At 41.6% G+C, this 18,035-nt stretch overlaps 1 protein-coding gene across 4 annotated transcripts in view; it reads left to right on the forward strand.

The window, feature by feature from the left end:
- The first annotated feature begins 449 nt into the window (after nucleotides 1–449).
- The window catches only part of DDHD1 (DDHD domain containing 1), an 86,877-nt gene continuing 69,291 nt past the window's right edge, over nucleotides 450–18,035 (forward strand). The window contains exon 1 of one of the 4 annotated variants that reach the window (XM_045810394.2): nucleotides 450–1,453. In XM_045810394.2, coding sequence (XP_045666350.1) covers nucleotides 625–1,453 — 829 coding nt within the window. In that variant the 5' untranslated portion in view covers nucleotides 450–624. The remainder of the gene's footprint in view (nucleotides 1,454–18,035) is intronic. The other 3 variants (XM_045810393.2, XM_045810396.2, XM_045810395.2) reach the window with 3 other exon arrangements.

The following is an 18,035-nucleotide window of genomic DNA, read 5'->3' on the forward strand; positions in this document are numbered from 1 at the left end:
GGTGGAATGCCTTTGTGCGGTCTGACAGCTATGGAGGGACTGAGAAGCTTCAGATGAGGACCTGAAGTCACAAAAGCAATGTCAGGGGAAACCCAACTTCCTGGGGCCCTCTCCAGTAGCTTAAGCCCTCGGGCTCATGACCCAGAATACAAGGATGAGTGGGATAAAGCCTCTCATCTGGGCTCTGACCCCTAGAAAGGCGCGGGCCGAGGCAGGTGTGCGGGGAGTGGAGCGTGGAGGCGGAAGGCAATTGAGGCATCTGTTGAGTTGCGGCTGCCCTGAGCTGACCTACCACCGGGAGGCCAGAGAGAGGAACCCGGCTGTTTGCGCGAGGCCCGGGCGAATAAGGGGCTTCCGGGGCGGCGCGCGCGGCCGGCGGGGGCGGGGCCGGGGCCAAGCACCGCCCACGTCGGGCTGCGCGACAATGGGGCGGGCGGTGGAACACGGCTGCGGCTGCCGCGGGCCTGGGGGGGGCGGAGCCACCGCCGCTGCCTCCGCAGCCCCGGTTGGGATTTGAAAGATTAAAAACTACCGGTGGAGAGGGCGACGGCGTTGAATGTGTGGCGGAAGCGCTGGGGGCCGCTGCTCGGCGCGGGGTCGGGCAGCCGGCGGCGTCTCCACACCATGAATTACCCGGGCCGCGGGTCCCCGCGGAGCCCTGAACATAACGGCCGGGGCGGCGGCAGCGCAGCCTGGGAGCTGAGCTCCGATGCGGAGCCGGCGTTCGGCGGCGGCGTCTGCTGCTTCGACCACCTGCCCGGCGGGGACCCGGGCGACGGCGAGGTGCCCCTGGCCCTGCTGCGCGGGGAGCCGGGGCTGCACTTGGCGCCGGGCGCGGAGGACCACAACCACCACCTGGCGCTGGACTCCTGCCTCAGTGACGAGAACTACGACTTCAGCTCGGCGGAGTCAGGCTCCTCGCTGCGCTACTACAGCGAGGGCGAGAGCGTCGGCGGCGGCAGCTCCTCGTCGCTGCACCCGCCGCCGCAACCGCCGCTGGTCCCGTCGAGCGCCGGGGGCTGCGGGACGGCGGGAGGGGGTTTCGGGGAGAGGAAGCGCACCCGGTCTGGCGGAACGGCCGCCAGGCACCGCTACGAGGTGGTGACGGAGCTGGGCCCCGAGGAGGTTCGCTGGTTCTACAAGGAGGACAAGAAGACCTGGAAGCCCTTCATCGGCTATGACTCGCTCCGCATTGAGCTCGCCTTCCGAACGCTGCTGCAGGCCACCGGTGGCCGACCCCGGGCCGAGAACCGGGACGGCGACCGTGTGTGCGGCCCGGCCTCCAGCTCGGGGGAGGACGACGACGAGGACCGCGTCTGCGGCTTCTGCCCGCGCGCTGCGGGGCACGAGCCCGAGATGGAGGAGCTGGTGAACATCGAGCGGGTGTGTGTGCGGGGCGGCCTCTACGAGGTGGATGTGACCCAAGGAGAGTGCTACCCGGTGTACTGGAACCGTGAGTAGCCGGCCGGGGGAGGGAGCGGGACGGGCTGCTTCTGGGGCGGACGAGCTCCCGGGTGGGTTTGGGACTTGACCGCCGCGGAGAGCGAGGCGCTTGAGGCCTGCCGTTTGGTAGGAGCAGGGTGGAGATTAGACACGCAGAGCCGGCAGGTGAGGGATGAACGAGCAGATGGCAAAATCCAAGCCTCCCGTGGTTCAGAAGGAGAAGATTCTGCGAGGGTAGCGCTTCCTGGGTGAGCTGGATGCTGCTGCCATCCCCTGGAGGTAATCCAGGAACGGATGCCCAGCCCGAAGGTTTGATTTCGCGATCCTACCTGAGCTTTGTCCACCTGGGGATCTGATTCGGTCTCATTTACCCTGAACTGCCGATGATTTAAAGAACAGCCTGTCCTCTGAATTGGGAATGTTTGAGCTGATCTGCAGGAGAATCAACAGTTCAGTTATGGAAAAGAACATTAATCCCAGGCGGGAAAGGAAAGGAGATAGGTTGTTTCCACCTGGTGCATTCGGGAGACGTGGAAAGCACTGCATGAAGCTTTGCTGGCAAATGGGTCCGCTCACTCTCTGTGGAATACTCCTTTTTGTCTCTTACGTTCTTGTTTACATATTCTCAGTTTGCTTCTTAACCTTGAAAAATTACTAAGGCCTATGCCTTGGTTTCCTCATCTATAAAATAGGGATAATTGTATCTACCTTGTAGTGTTGTTGTGGAGGTGAAATGAAATAATGTACCTAACCGGCTTGAAACTGTGCTAGGCACACGTGTGATTTATAAGTGTTAACCGTAGGTTCTTATTCAATTAGACAGCAACACAAGTTTGTAATTAAATGGGGTTAAAAGCAAGTGTTACGTATGTAATATATAATATATATTCTACTGTGACAGAAACTATTGGCTACCAGCAATTTGCAATACATAGTTTCAGTTTTTATGGACCTAGTGCCTTAACTCAGATATCTGTCTTCATTGGTTGTCACAAGCCTTAGGTCTTCCATACATTTTACAGTATTCTGTCTTATATTAATATATATTGATGACTTTGCTTCTTTTCTGTATGTTTAGCAATCTATGGGCAGAGTCCACCTTTATCTTAATACTCTCATTGGGCCTAGTGCAGTAGATACTTAATAGGTATTGAACTGCATGAGTGATTCTGATAATGTTAAAACATGTGAAGCATGAGTCACTAAGATAGCAATTACAGTGTGTGTCAAATCAAATCAAATAAGCATAGAAAATTTAACTTACTACACTTAAGGATGACAGTGAAGGCATTAACATTTTCACAAGACCAGATTCATATGGGATTTGTCACATCATTCCTTTTGATTACAGGCTCACTAAGGATAGGGTATGCTTGTATTCACTCATTCATTTATTCATTCAGCTTTTTCATTTTTGCCAAGTATTTGTATGTGCATAATATAGTAATCTCATGAAGGCATTAGGAAAGGTGGAGAAAAGGGCAATCCTTACCCTTCAGGAGTTTCCCACTTAGTGTTTTCTTCAAATGTGCTACACATCAGTATAGATTTTTTTCCTTTGAATATAGAAAAACAAGGACTTAGTGGAGCAGGAAATTTGGATAAAATGCAGGGCATTCTTGGAGAGGAGCCTGGAGACCAAAGGATGAACCATACCCTTAAATCGACTAAAGTATATTCACCTAGAATATTGTGTGCTCTTTTGGTTTATGGTAAAATTGTGGCTCTTTTTTTTTTTTTTTTTTAAGATTTTATTTATTAGAGAGAGAGAGAGAGGGATCATGAGCAGGGGGGAAGGGTAGAGGGAGAAGCAGACTTCCCGCTGAGCAGGTAGCCCAATATGACGATCCCAGGACCCTGGGGTCATGACCTGAGCCAAAGGCAGATGCTTAAACGATTGAGCCACCTAGGCTCTCTATGGTAAAATTGTTAATGCTTGCATAGTGCTTTGCTGTTTATAAAATAATTTTTCGCATTATTTCATAGTGATATCAAATTAATGCTAACATTCTGTTTATGAAGAAATAGGCTCAGTAAAATTAATGAACTTGTCCAAGGTTACTCAGCTAGAAAGTGGTGAAGCATTTTAGAGCCTGCTGGGGGAATAGGTGTGGTGTCCAGAGAGCAACTGACACACGACCCAAGGGTGAGGGTATCAGGAAAGCTTGCCAGATAATGTAAGACTGAATCCTAAAGGATGAATTTAATCAAGAAAAAGAAAATGGGGAGACGCAGGGAAAGGCATTTCAGTCAGATGGGGTAACATATACAAAGACACAGAAACATGAAATTGCATGGCATTTTGAAGAAATTAAGGCTGCACCTGCAGGGGCCACGACACATAGGGTAGGCTTGGGATTTGACCACCACAGAGCCAGAAGTGTTTGGTCAAGGACAGGAGGAGATTGTGAAGGGTACCTGTCGTTGAATGGTGCATTTGGAGAGTAGCTAGGGAAGGAACAAGAGTAGATATGCCGTGCTAAGGACTTTGGACTATATCCTGTGAGTATTAAACCAAACAATTGAAGGTTCTCTATTATTTAGGTGATTAGTGACAACACAAAGGTTGAATTGGAGAGTTGGGGTATATCGTTAGAATGGTAGTATCCTAAACCAAGAGAGAAACCGTGAAGGCCTACAGAAGTTAACCTGAAAGGGAGTGTGGACTTAGCCTTCTCGAATCTCCTTTTCAAAAGCAGGTAGCCAGTAGACCAATTATAACTTATAAATTAATTTTTGTTAACTAGAATAACAGCAACACCTATTTTCACTCCATTTTAGCATTTTCTAAATAGTTTTCTGCAATATACAATCCTGTGGGTGTCCCAGGCCTTCATATGAACTACAATGGAAACACAATGCTGCTTATTGTCCCTAACTGACCACTTCTTACAAAATCCCATATCACTTTGCTCTGATTGGTTCTTCAGGTCTCTCTGTATTATATAAGTTTTCATATGGTCTCGTGAGGGTTCAATCCCAGTATGGTCTCTTTAGCTTTTACAGCTTTAGACTTCCTTCTCATATACTTTTTTAATTCTGGAAGCTTTCTGCTTGGTGGCAATGAAAGTTTAAAAAAAAAACAAAAAACGAAAAGAAGAAAGAAAGAAAGAAAGAAAGAAAGAAAGAAAGAAAGAAAGAAAGAAAGACAAACTTCAAAAAGTTCCTACAGAGTGGTGGTGTAGGATTTCAGTGGTGGTTTAGGCTTTTGTGACCTAATTGAGCCCACTGCACCTGGGTGTCAAGGCCAATAAGTTAGCTATGCTTAGTCTAAAAGAAAGGTGTAATTTATATTTGCTCTTCCTTTTGAACTCTTACTAGCAGACCAAATTTGAACCAATTCGGGGTATGTGAATCAGAAGGGGAATAGAATTTGTCTTTTATAGATAGGAAGTCCATATTATTACCTATGAAAAAATATTATAGGAAATTTATTTTCATTTTATTGTCTGTTTATTTTTCTTACTGCATGTAGACATTTTAGATAAAAATTGATTATTGCTGAGTAATGGCTAAGTAAACTCCCTTGCTCCCCCTCTTCTTCCTAAGCTGCTTGTAGCCATCTCATAGGCTTCTTTTGAGAATTACTATATATAACATGCCTGGAACGGTGGTTGGCACAAAGTGCTAGGTGTTAACTATATCTGTGTGGATCTCAAAAAACAATAATCCTTACTTGTAGAAACTCACATGAAAGTTCATAAGGCTGACCAGTGCAAAATTATCAAGTACAGTGTTTGTTGTTACTGGCCTGTACCTTACCATAAGTGAAAAAATGTTTGTAAAGAATATTAGCAAGAAAGTGGCCCTATTTACTAATAGTGGTAGAAAGGCATAGGGAGCATTATAGAGATATTTGATGAATAGTCTCATAGCAGTTCTTATGGCAGTGATGTGTGCATTGTACACTAGGGAGTATGTAATTTCCATTTATTGACTAAAGTGATCTGACCAAATATTTATATGAATGTGTAGTTTCTCCCCCCTCCCCCACTTTCTGATATATTTGAGGTCTACTTGCATTATCATTCTAAACCATTTTCAAAAACTTTAAAAATTAACCAGTCTTCATGATATATTAAAGAAAAAATAATATTCCCACCAAAATGAGGTAGAAAAATAAGGGCTTTTTCTGCAAGTACCCAAATTAAATGGTGTTTATTAACATGGCATACCTGTAACCATCTCTTCGGTCTTTTTCATTTAAGGGTTACTAACCTTAATAATTAATAATCTTTATGAGGCACAGGGCATCATGGGAAAGTAATGGAGTCCAAGCTGGGAGAAGTCAGTCTTTCCTGATCAGTTTCTGCCTCCAGTAAAGCAGAACTATAGGGAATGGAGACCGGGGATTGACATGCCTGAAAAAGTGTTAGTCTCTTCTATCTCTTTTTAACTGCATTGTCTCCCATTAGCCCTTGGGAAAGCAGCCTTGGGCAGCGTTGGAACCCTGGCTGCTCAGGTTTCCAGAATCCTGGCAGAAGTCTTCTGAGAACCCTGTTCTAGACAAGCCTGCTTTAGACTACGTATTTCAGCAACCCATTGAAAGAGCACGAAGATATGAATGACACTGAGTGATATATATGGAGGGCAGTACTTGGCACAATCTGATCAAGGCATTCAGGACGTTTCTTCCCCTTTACATTGGACCATTACTTTAAAACTGATTTCATATCAGTTATTGATCCACCTTGTTTGTATATGGCTCAAATGTAATAATGCATGTTGTACAAGTGCTTTATATAAACGTTCAAAGTAATTGGTATGTCTTACTTTACTCCATCTGTAACCCTCTTCTTTTTTTTTCCTCCTTTACTATTTTTTCATGGAAGAGACCTTTTGTACTGTTCCTTCTTCCAAATCTTATTTCCTGGGTCTTATCTCCACATTACGCTCTATAGTTTCTGCTTTGTTAAGATCTGATGTCTGGAACCCTAGAGGTGATCCTTTTCTGATCTGAGGGGAGGGGAGGGGAGGAAAGCTGGATATTCTAGTCGTGGAATCCACTGAGATTATGGACCCTGGGTGAGGACAGTAGGGGGATAGAAAGGAGAGAGGGAAATGGGGAATATACTCACAGGAAACCTAAGATGATTATTGGCAGAGAAGGTAGGGAGATAGACAGTTCTAGAATCCGTGATTATTGGGCAATCTAAGTCCTTTATATCTTCATGAGTGTGATAAAATTTAAACTGTACATATTATCAAGAAAAACTTCAACACTGATAAAGGGTATAGATACCAGTTTTCTTCTTTTTTGCCACAATACATTTCTAAAAGCTCAGTTAAAAAGTAGAACAAGGAAAAACATGATTTTTAGAGCCAGTAGATATAACTTACAATTCTACTCTTTTGAATATGCTTTGGTAAAGGGAAATTTTGCCCACAAAAAGATTTGAATCACTGACAAAGGAGTGGATTAATGGGATGAAAAGCATACTATAGATACTTTTTGATACCCCAGGATTAGGGGACAGGTAAAATTTAAGATCGTGGAAAGATTAGGGGACAAGTGACATTCAAGGTTGTGTAAATTGCTACGCGTGGTTTACTGTCAAGATTGCCTGTGCCAGAGAACTAAAGAAAAATGGTGGGAGTATTGATATGATCATATAAAAGTAATTGTGTTTTATGTACTGCTTTCTAATTTTGCCAGATTGCCATACATAATAATTTATATACTCATTAGTATTTATTCTAACATGTTATTACATTAAAGCTATATCCAGATAATCTTTATAATCATTGCACTTGGGTGTTTAAATAAAATCTGTTGAATGACTTTTGGGGCCAGGCCAGCCTTTGGAAATTACATTGCTATTGCAACTTTTGTACCCCAAGACCTCAGGTATCTAGAAATCTTAGAGAAATGTAAATTCTGTCTGAATGGATATCTTTTCCAAATTAGTTGAGCGTTAAGCTTTTATTTGTTGAAGGGTAGTTTTAACTATGTGAATGGAAATCTCTCTAATGTTACTGTTTCCCCTTTTGGCCACTTCTCAGTGAACCATCATGAAAATTGATGCAGGAAAGTCCTTGAGACACGTGATACGGGACAAAGAGCTGGATTGGCTTTGCCAAAACATAAATCTTCTAGGTCATATGCCATAGAATGTGCTGCTCAGTAACTTTAGATGATGCACAGGGAGCCTAGTTAGAATTACTTCTGAGCCTTCCTGGAGATAGAGCTAAATGTAGTTCCACCTTTATTTTACTATTTATTACAGTGATCAACTTTCAGTTAGTATTGTATTGACTGAATTAATTTTTTTTCTTCTCATTCTATAGAATTGCTTCTAGGTAGGCCCAGGGTATCCCCTGTCCACCTGATTCACCCACCTAGACCTTCAGTAAAGCTTGCATTTTGACATCTGATCTGTTTTATGATATGTTAAGTACCCCCAAGTTTGTTTATGCTTTAGAAAACAAAATCTTTGCCGCGAATCAAAAGATAGTCATTGGAGAGAGAGCGTCGACTTGAAAGAAATTGTTGAGGGTCGCTCAAACTGAGCAAAGGACAGTACGGCTCTTTAAGCACTTTTAATGCACTCACTTTACCATGTTGGCTGTCCACTACCAAAATGAACCCTTACTATATGGTTAGCACTGAGGCTGGTATACATGTCTGTAACCTTTATGAACAGATGTTTGCCTTTGCTTGACATTTTCATTGTATAGCTAACCACTCTTACTCTTATTTAAGATTAGTACCACTACCCATAGTTCTGCTCTTTGTCTTTTACTAGAAAAAAGTTGGGACCTTATATTTTAGAATATATTTTTGGATATAGTTTATTTTTATTTTTAACTTATTTACTATTTAGCCTGTTATTTTGTGTAAACTACATTATATATTACACTTCTTTTGTGGGCAAGAAAGGTGTTACTGTACTTTACATATAACGAGTGTTATATGGAATATAACTGGAATACTGGACTGAATTGTTTGGAATTCTGATTGCCTGGCAGTATTCTGGCTTTCACGGACAGATCTAAAACCCATCAAAGTATATGATCGGTCTCACATAAAGGGTAGACCTGGTTTACTTCATGTGTTTTGAAGTCAACTCTTACCCCACCTAAGGTCTTCGGTTTTATCTCTTCCACTTCCAGTTCAGTTCTTACTGGGTTTTCAAGAGTGGCAGCACTGTCTCATGTTTATGAATGTAAATGATCACTGGTGGCAACTGTCTGGGCCAGATTTCCAGCTCTGCCATATACTGTCTGTGTGACTTCCGGCAACTTAAATTCTCTGTGCCTCAATTTCTTCTATAAAATATGGTTAATAGTACCTACCTCTTAGGATTGTTGTAGTAAATGTGTTACAATAAGATCTTGAAACCTCTCATGATGAATAGTAAGTTCTAAATAACAGTTAGCTGTTACTACTTCTCCATTTTCCTGCCCCTTCTGTCCTTTCCAATTTACAACCCACTTGACATTCTTGGCTTTCAGCTCCCCTATTTCAATTTGCAGTCCTTTTCCTGACACAGTATTTTCTTTGGCCTTGACTCTTGGTAATTGACTCTCGATTAGGCACAGCCCTAGAACCTACCCTTGTGAACTGTTGCCTGCCCCTGTGAGAAACTGTGGCTGATTTTTGCCCCAGAACGAGCTATATTTCTCCAGTTTTCCTCGTTTGTGCACCACAGGTGAGACCATTCCATTCTGTGTCTGCTGCCTGTGGGAAACGGGGAGTTCTTTCTCATGAAATCTAAGTTCTTGAGCATCTCCTTTTTTTGGTATGCAGATCCTGTCACCAGCTGTGGGAGGTACCGACTTCATCCCCAAAGCTCATTTAGAACATCTCTACCAGCTACCGGGATTTTTGATACAATAGAGAATTTTACAGCTTTCAAAAGGCTGCCCAGTTTTCAGTTGAGGCAGAGCCAGTAGTGTTCTTGGTCTTTTGCCATGTTGGCAAGAAAGAAATGACCCATAATTCCTTTTACAGTGGAGACCTCAACATGAAAACTTTGAAGAATCGATTCCTCTTAATTGACCTGCAGTTGAAGCAATAGTGGTAGGAATGGCAGCTAGGTTCTGGCACCTAGTGCAAAATCTAGCTTCAGATCTGAATCTTTTAGCCCAGGGATTTGAAGCGGCCATCCCTTACCAGCACTGGCAATAAAACTGAGTGGGCTCAGAAAAGAGATCTTTGTTGCCAAATTCCCTTAGTTTGAGTCCTTGATTTTTCATAGCCTTATGTTTAGGCAAGTTATAATCTCTTGATGGTCCAGTTTCAACTTCATAAGTGGGGATAATAATTCCTGCTTCACAAGGTTATTACAGATTCTGTTAAGATACACATAGAGTACTTAGCATAGTACCTGGTTCAATAAATGTTAGCCATTATATTTAAGCCAGGCTGATATATTGGCTCTTCAACTAGAAGCCTAGCTTCTGGAAATTAAAAAGTGTGTGGTCGGCATGTTTTATTTGTGAAGAAGAAGAATGTGAATCTATGGCTCGACCAAAATTACTTCACCCTGCATTCGATGACCGTATACACACATAACACATACATACACACGTAGTCCCTCACTCTTCCTTTCCCCTTCTCCCTCACCCTTCTATATATACATCTGTGTGTTCATCGTAAAGCTGCTTAATCTTACCACCACCATTCCCCCCAAGAGTTCTGGGAATCACAGTGAAGTATCACATCGCAGGCCCCTTAATTCCTCTTGTAGACTCTGACACTGAACAAAATGAAGACCTTTCCGTATGGTGAGGGCAGTGAAATACATTTCAGCCTTTGAATCGCCTCTGTTGGGTTCTGTTGCCTATGGAATGGCATCCTATCTTAGACCAGTAGTTTGCAGATTTCACTGAGCTTAACAGTCACTGGGAAGATGGTTAAAACTGTACATTTTTAGATCTCGTCCTTGGAGATTAGATGCAACAGATCTGAGCCTGTGGCCTGAGAATCTTCCTCAATAGGTATCTCAAGTAATTCTTTTGGGGGCGGGGGGTGGTTATAGACCTCAACACTGATAACTCTGTTAATTAACTCTTCCAGTCTAAATGGCTCACAAGTGCCTCATCTTAGGTTGTCTTCATCTTCAATCGGACGGTCACCAGTTCAGCCAGTCCGAGGTTGTATTTCATGCAGTTTGAGAGGAACCAGCCTTCCACCCACAAATTGATTTATCTTTATTTCATCTTTGTTTTTCTTTTACCTGTTTCTGCTCTGCCCTTCCAATTTAAAATTCTGTATTTATATTGATTTTCTCTAAACTCATTCTATCAGTCATTGAGGAAGATGAAATATCGAACTGTAATTGTGGATTTATTTGTTTTTGTAGTTCTCTTGGTTTTGGTTTCATGTTTTTTGAAGCTCTATTATTAGGTGCATACACATTTAGGGTTATTATATCCTTGTGATGAAATAAAGCCTTCATCATTTTGAAAAGTCCCCCTTTATCTCTGGTTTATTTCTTATATTGATATCTACTTTGATACTAATTTAGACACTCCCAACTTTCTTTTGATTTAATATTTGCATAATATGTCTTATTTTACTTTTAAACCCATATGTATCTTTACCTATCTTAGATATTGCTTTGCAAATTCCATTCTGAGATGTGCTGATTTTATTTGGTGTTTTAGGCCATTTATATATTTAATATGATTAATGCTAAGTTTGAGTTTAAATTGAACATCTTGCTAGTTGTTTTCTGTTTGTCCCATTTTTTTTTTTTAAGATTTATTTATTTGGGGGGGGTGAAGGGAGGGGGAGGGAGAGACTCTTCAAGCAGACCCCCTGCTGAGCAGGGAGCCCAATTTGGGGCTCAGTCCCAGGAGTCATGAGATTATGACCTGAGCCAAAACCAAGAGCCTAACCGACTGAGCCACCCAGGCACCCCTGTCCCATTTATTCTTTGTTCCTTTTTTCCTTTATCTTCCTTCTTTTGGATCAAGTATTTGTTATGATTCTCTCTTATTTTCATTACTAGCTTTTAGGGATACCTTTTTCATATTTATCCTGGCTGGTGTTCTCTGAGCTTTTTGGATTACAATTACATGTGTATTAGATCATTTGATATTGTCCCCAGCTCTTGGATGCTCTATTCTGTTTTTGTTTTTTTTTTTAAAGATTTTATTTATTTATTCGACAGAGACAGAGACAGCCAGTGAGAGAGGGAACACAAGCAGGGGGAGTGGGAGAGGAAGAAGCAGGCTCATAGCGGAGGAGCCTGACGTGGGGCTCAATCCCAGAACGCCGGGATCATGCCCTGAGCCGAAGGCAGACGCTTAATCGCTGTGCCACCCAGGCGCCCCTCTATTCTGTTTTTTAATTTTTCCACCACTTTTGTGTGTGTATGTGTGTGTTTCAGTTTGGGTAATTTCTGTTGACTTCCACGTTCACTGATTCTTTCCTCAGCTGTGTTGAGTCTACTGATGAATCCATCAAAAGTATTCTTTATCTCTCTTCCTGTGTTTTTAATTTCTAGCATTTTTTATTCTTTCTTGTAGTTTCCATCACTGTGCTGAAATTATCCATCTGATTATACATGTTGCCCATCTTTTCTACTACAGCCTTTAGCATATTAATCATAGTTATTTTAAATTCTCTAATAATTCCAACATCTGGGACATCTTGGATCTAATTCTATTATTTTATCTATTGATGGTATGTTTTCTTTCTTTTTCATCTGTCTCAACTTTTTATTGAAAGCTGGACATCATCTGTAGGACAGTGGTCTAATTAGCCTAGAAACCTTATGTTTTGGCCAGCCTTTAGTATGGGAGGTTGATCAGGCAGTCTGTTTGGGAGTTGAGCTGGGTTTGGATTTTGTTACTATAGTTGTTATCATAAGTGCACCACGGGCTTCAAATTTGCCTGGCATTACCTTGTATTTAGGGTGGGGACTGGTTTGCCAGAGGGTTTCTCTCCATGCTGTTACCCTCCTTTAGCCGTAGATTAAATGCTTGCTGTGTTGGTGATGGTGGTCAGAGAGTGGAGACAGGACATTCTCTGTTGTTCTGATTCAGCCTCATTCTTAGGTACAGTGTCTCTGAGTCTTGAGAGCGGGTCCTTCTCGGTGATTCTGCCTCTACACCAGCGATAGGAAACCTCATTGTCTATGGGCACCTGGGTGGCTCAGTCAGCTAAGAGTCTGCCTTCGGCTCAGGTCATGATCCCAGGGTCCTAGCATCGAGCCCCACAGGGAGCCTGCTTCTCCCTCTCCTCCCCAAACTCATGTTCTCTCTTGCTATCTCTGTGTGTGTGTGTGTGTGTGTGTGTGTGTGTGTGTGTGTGTGTCTCTCTCTCTCTCAAATAAATACATAAAATCTTTAAAAAAAAAAAAAAAAAAACCCTCATTGTCTAGACCCAAGACAGTGTCTTGCCCCTACACCAAGGCTAGGGTGTTTTTTTTTTTTTCTAGTGGCTTTTCCCAGCTGCTGTGGGGTCTTCATCTGTGCCCTAAAAGCAACAGTGTTTTCTGCGTTTCTAATAATATCTTAAGGCTTTTGTTCCGTGGGTGGGATCCAGGCAAGGATAGGAAGGATCCAGGCAAGGCTTCACACTTTTACCGTAGCTGCTGCTGTTCCCTCCCCCGAGGCCCGCACCATGCACTGTTTCCAGGTTTCTCACCCCAGCCTTTCTTACAGGTCCTGGTAAAATCTTTGAAGAAGAATGTACAGGAGGGTGCAGTTACTCTCTGTCTGAGGCCCCAGGGATTCTATACTCTCACTGTGGTCTACCTTGCCTTTAGCAATTTATTTAAAAATTTAACTGAAATCTTTATACTCACTCTTATGACATCTGGTATCTACCCCCAGTAAACAAATACTCCTATCTAGTTCCTCCCTGTCTTAGATATCGTGTTAGTTAGTTGCTCTGTGACTTCAGGTCTCTGAAGGATTTGAGAAAAATTACAATTTTGGAAATTAAATGTGTGTCTTTTGTTTGTTTTAAGGGTAGGAGAAATAAATGCTCTTTTAGCTTTTTACATTCTAACCAAAGGCTGAAATTCAATTATACTTTTTTGTTTTTATTTTTGTAGTGGTTACTCTAGGATTTTCAGTGTGCGTCTTTAACATGTCACAGCCTAACTCCAGAAATTATGTTGTCACTTCATATAGAGTGTACTTCCATTTACCCCTCATTACCTTTTGCTGTTGGTATACATTTTACTTCTACATGTTATAAACCCCAAAATATTTTTGCTCTAAGAGGTCGATTTTAATAAATTTCTTTAAGAAACAAAAATCTTATATTTACCGCATATTTATCATTTCTGTTTTTCATTCCTTTATGAAGATTCTTCTTGAAGACCTACCTTTACTGTTTCTCATAGTGTACATCTACTGATGAAAAATTCTCTTGGCTTTTGTCTTTAAAAGTCTTTATTTCTCCCTCATTTTTGAAAGATATTTTTACTCGATATAGCAAAATCCTAGGTTGACATTTTTTTTTCCCTTCGGAACTTAAACATGTCACTCCATTGTCTTTCACTTGTATAACTTCTGATAAGAAACTGCTGTTACTTTTTCTTCTAGAAGTCATCTTTTTTTTTTTTTCTGGCTGCTTTTCCACCGCCAGTTTGATTATGACGTGTCTTGGTGTGGCTTTCTTCATATTTCTTCTGTGTAGGATTTCTTGAGATTCTAGGAACTATGGGCTTATAGTTTTCATCAAATTTGGAAAATATTTGGCTATTATTTCTCTGAAAAAATTTTTTTTCTGTTTCCCTACCCCTTTTCTGGGATTCCTAATACTTGCATATTAGCCTGCTTGATATTGTCCCACAGCTTTGTGCATTTTCTTTTCAGCATTTTTTTTTTACTCTGTATTTCATTTTGAATGGTTTCTATTATGTTTTTGAATATGTTTGCTTTGCTTTAAACTTCAAATTCACTGATTTTTTCATCTGTAGTGTCTAATCTGCTGTTGATCTCATTTGGTATATTTTTCATTTCTGTTGTATTTTCCATCTGTAGAAATGCAGTTTAAGTATTTTTTTATATCTTCTGTGCCCTTCCTCACCATGTTCATGTTTTCCTCTACCTTCTTGAATCTAGAGAATATAATGGTTTTAACATCTTTAGTCTGCTAATTTTACCATCTATGTTGTTTCTGGATCTGTTGCTTATTGATTGACTTTTCTCCTGGTTATGGGTTAGATTTTTGTGTTTTTTTTTTAACATTTGGGGTTTTTTTGTTTTTTTTTTTGTTTCGTTTTGTTTTGCATGTCAGATACTGTGCATTTTCTGTTGTGTGCTGAGTTTTGTAGGATTCCTTTAATATTATTGGGCTTTGTTCTAGTACACAGTTAAGTTACCTCAAATTTTTTTGGCCCTATCAAGGCTTTCTTTTGAGCTTTATTAGGGTGGTGAAAGCAGCCTTTAGTTTTGGGACAATTTATCCCCACTACTAAGGCAATATCTTTCTGAGGACATTGCTTAAGGCCCCAGAGAATTAGGTGTTTTTTACTCTTGCTTACTGGAACTTGAACTACTCCCTGGCCTTATATGAGCTCTGAAGAGTGTTACACCTTCTCCTTTCCAGTGATCTTTTCCCCTGGCCTCCAATAGTTTTCTCCCATGTGTGCATAGATAAGTATTTGACCAAAGCCTCAAAGGAACTCCTCTAGAGATCTCCAGCAGTGTCTTTCTGTATAGCCTTCTCTTTTCTGATATTTTGCCCCACAGATTCTAGCTGCCTTGGCCTCCCTGAACTCTGAGCCATTTGGCATCTGAGCAAGACTGCTAGGCTCTGTTTGGGTTTCCTCTTCCTGTGCTGTATAGTATGGAAGCTCTAGGTACTAAGCTTGGGCACTTCTCCCAGTGATCACTGTCCTCTTCTGCCTGTTGTGCAATATCTGAAAATCATCATTCCATATATTTTATCTGATTTTCTAGTTGTCTGCGGTGGGGCAGTAAATCTAATATGCATTACTCCATCGTGACTATTAAGTGGAAGTCTGTCCTTACAATTGAGCAAACTGATTTCCTCTTCCCATTCTTGGTGGCCTTTTTTATGTCTCTTCTTGTTACGCACAACCTATTACTCTCATATCCTACCTGTCTTTCTGCGTAGGAATGTTGGAATGGACAACAGTAATTATCTAGTGAGCTAACATGGATCAAGTAGCTGTTTGCCACGCAGAGTACAATCAAGGTGTCTTCTGTAGCTGTTTTTATGGGCTGTAGGGTAGAAGTGATTGTTAGACTCTAGTACCTCAAAACTATTTGCTGCTGCCTCTTTTTTGCAGAATATTACATTACATGCAGTCTACCAAACCAACTGCTGCATTTAATTTCTCATGCTTCCTAATCACCACCTTTCTTTTTCTGTCTTATTTCTTACACCTCCATATAAAGAACAGACTCTTGAGGATCTCTATTTTCATATCAAAGGACCCCCTCCCCTTTTACTGGTATCAGCAGGAAGTAAATCAAAGTACTGGATTAGCCTGCCCGTCAGAGTATGTCTGCAGTGATCTCATGTGTAGGTTTTAATCTTCTATTTAGTTTCTGGATTTCTGAGCCTGCTTCTCCAGTTGTCATAGTGTGAGGTTTTCATTTTGGAAGAGATGGTAGGGGAAAAGGCAGTTTAGTTGATTCAAATGGCTGAGGATTCTAGAAGGCTAGTCTTGATATAGCCAGATTTAACCACTGCATGTGGTTTTAGAAACTTAAAAAGATATTATGTGAATCAGGCACCTGGGTGGCACAGTTGGTTAAGTGTCTGCTTTTGGCTCAGGTCATGATCCCAGAGTTCTGGGATCGAGCCCCCTTAGCAGGGAGCCTGCTTCTCTGTCTGCCACTCACCCTGCTAATACTCTCTCGTGAGCATGCTCTCTCTCTCTCAAATAAAATCTTTTAAAAAAAGAAAAAGATGTTATGCAAATCAGAATAACACCAAAAGTAGGAATAGGATTTTATAATTTACGAAGTACCTTCGTGTACATTATTTTATTAATCCCTATTATAACCCTGCAATGAGGTAGGATATCCTCATGTTACAAGGTGGTTGCAGAGAGAAGGTAAAGATCAAACTGGAATTAGGCCCAGCCTTCCGAGTCCTTAACTAGTTCCCTTTCTCCTGTATACCATCTATGACCTTTTGTACTATCTGAGCAAATGCGAAGATTATATGCCAACAGTAATTAATGTCCTGGATTATTTTGTAACCTATGTAAGAAATACATGCCCACTTTTATTGCTACATTCCTTCTATTTGATGATTCCTTCCTTCCTTTCTCTTTCTTTCTTTCTTTTTTTAGAGTGGGGGAGAGAGAGGCAGAGGGAGAGGGGGAGAGAGGAGCCTGATGCAGGGCTGATTCCACAACCCTGAGGTCATGACCTGAGCTGAAATCAAGAGTCAGATACTCAATGGACCGAGCCACCCAGGCGCGCCTCTGTTTGATGATTTTTAAATATATTCCTCAAATAAGTTTTTTGTGATTTTAGTCTTAGGAATCTCAAGTGTTTTCCTCAACTTCTTTTTGCGTATTTTCAAGTTTTTGCTTTTATGCTTGTTAACATTCTGAATTTTGGCTTTTTCTCCTTTTTCTCTTCTGTTCCTCCTTTTTACAAAAGATTTTGGCTTTTCTTTCGATTTTGACTCAGTTTAGAGCTTACTTTCTGGAATGATCATAGTTCATATTCACCTGAAGAGAAACTGCGTTGACAGATTGACATTTGTTTGCCATCTTCCTAAACTTTGTGCTTCTCTTTTGAAATGTGAATTATTTATTATTTTTTGTAATGTGAATTATTTTCTTTCAATACTTTTTAACTCAGCAGGTCACATGTTATTATTTTCATTCTATAAATATTCATCTAGTGTCTGTTAGGTTACAGAAGAGAGGGATCATCTCTATCTCAGGCTTTCCAGAGAAATACTTGAGTTGGATCTTAAAGGGTGTTACTGGCAGAGGGAATGGCATGGCTAAAAGCCTGGAGTCGTTTTTTGGTTTTTTTTTTAAGATTTATTTGTTTAGAGAGCATACGTGTTGGAGGGGGTGGGCACTTGAGGGCTGGGGGTGGGGCAGAGGGGGAGGGAGAGAGAGAAAGAATCCTCAAGCAGACTCCCTACTGAGTAGGAACACGGGGCTCAGGCAGTGCTCCATCCCAGGACCCTGAGATCATGACCTGAGGTGAAATCAAGAGCCGACGGAGCCACCCAGGTGCCCCGAAGCCTAGAGTCTTGAAGGAGGACTCTTGCATGCAGAGGACTCAGGAGGTTCTGTTTGGTAGGAGCACTGAGAATAAGGCAGAAAAGGGTAGAAGGAAACTGGGTATAGATAGGCAAGGATTAGATTAGGCCTTTTCATACTGGAAATTTAAAATTATCCTGTGAGAATGAAACACTAGAAAGTATAAAATGAGGAAATTGCTTGAGCAGATTTGCATTTTAAATTATGAGTTTGGCAGCAGTGTGGAAGATAAATGGAAATCTAGAAATGTGATGTCGTACTCGGGGAGACTAGCAAAGGAGTTATTGCAGTGTTACAAGGGAAAAACCGGGTCTAGGGCAACACACTTTGAATGGCTATTGGAGGGTTGGAGGAGAATGTAAGGGAGTAGAAGGTACACTATCAATGCAACATGAGTAAAAGGGACGGTGTCCAGCT

The sequence above is a fragment of the Ursus americanus genome, chromosome 26 (genome assembly GCF_024610735.1).
Source record: "Ursus americanus isolate L20-20 chromosome 26, mUrsAme1.1.p, whole genome shotgun sequence".
Lineage (NCBI taxonomy): Eukaryota > Metazoa > Chordata > Mammalia > Carnivora > Ursidae > Ursus > Ursus americanus.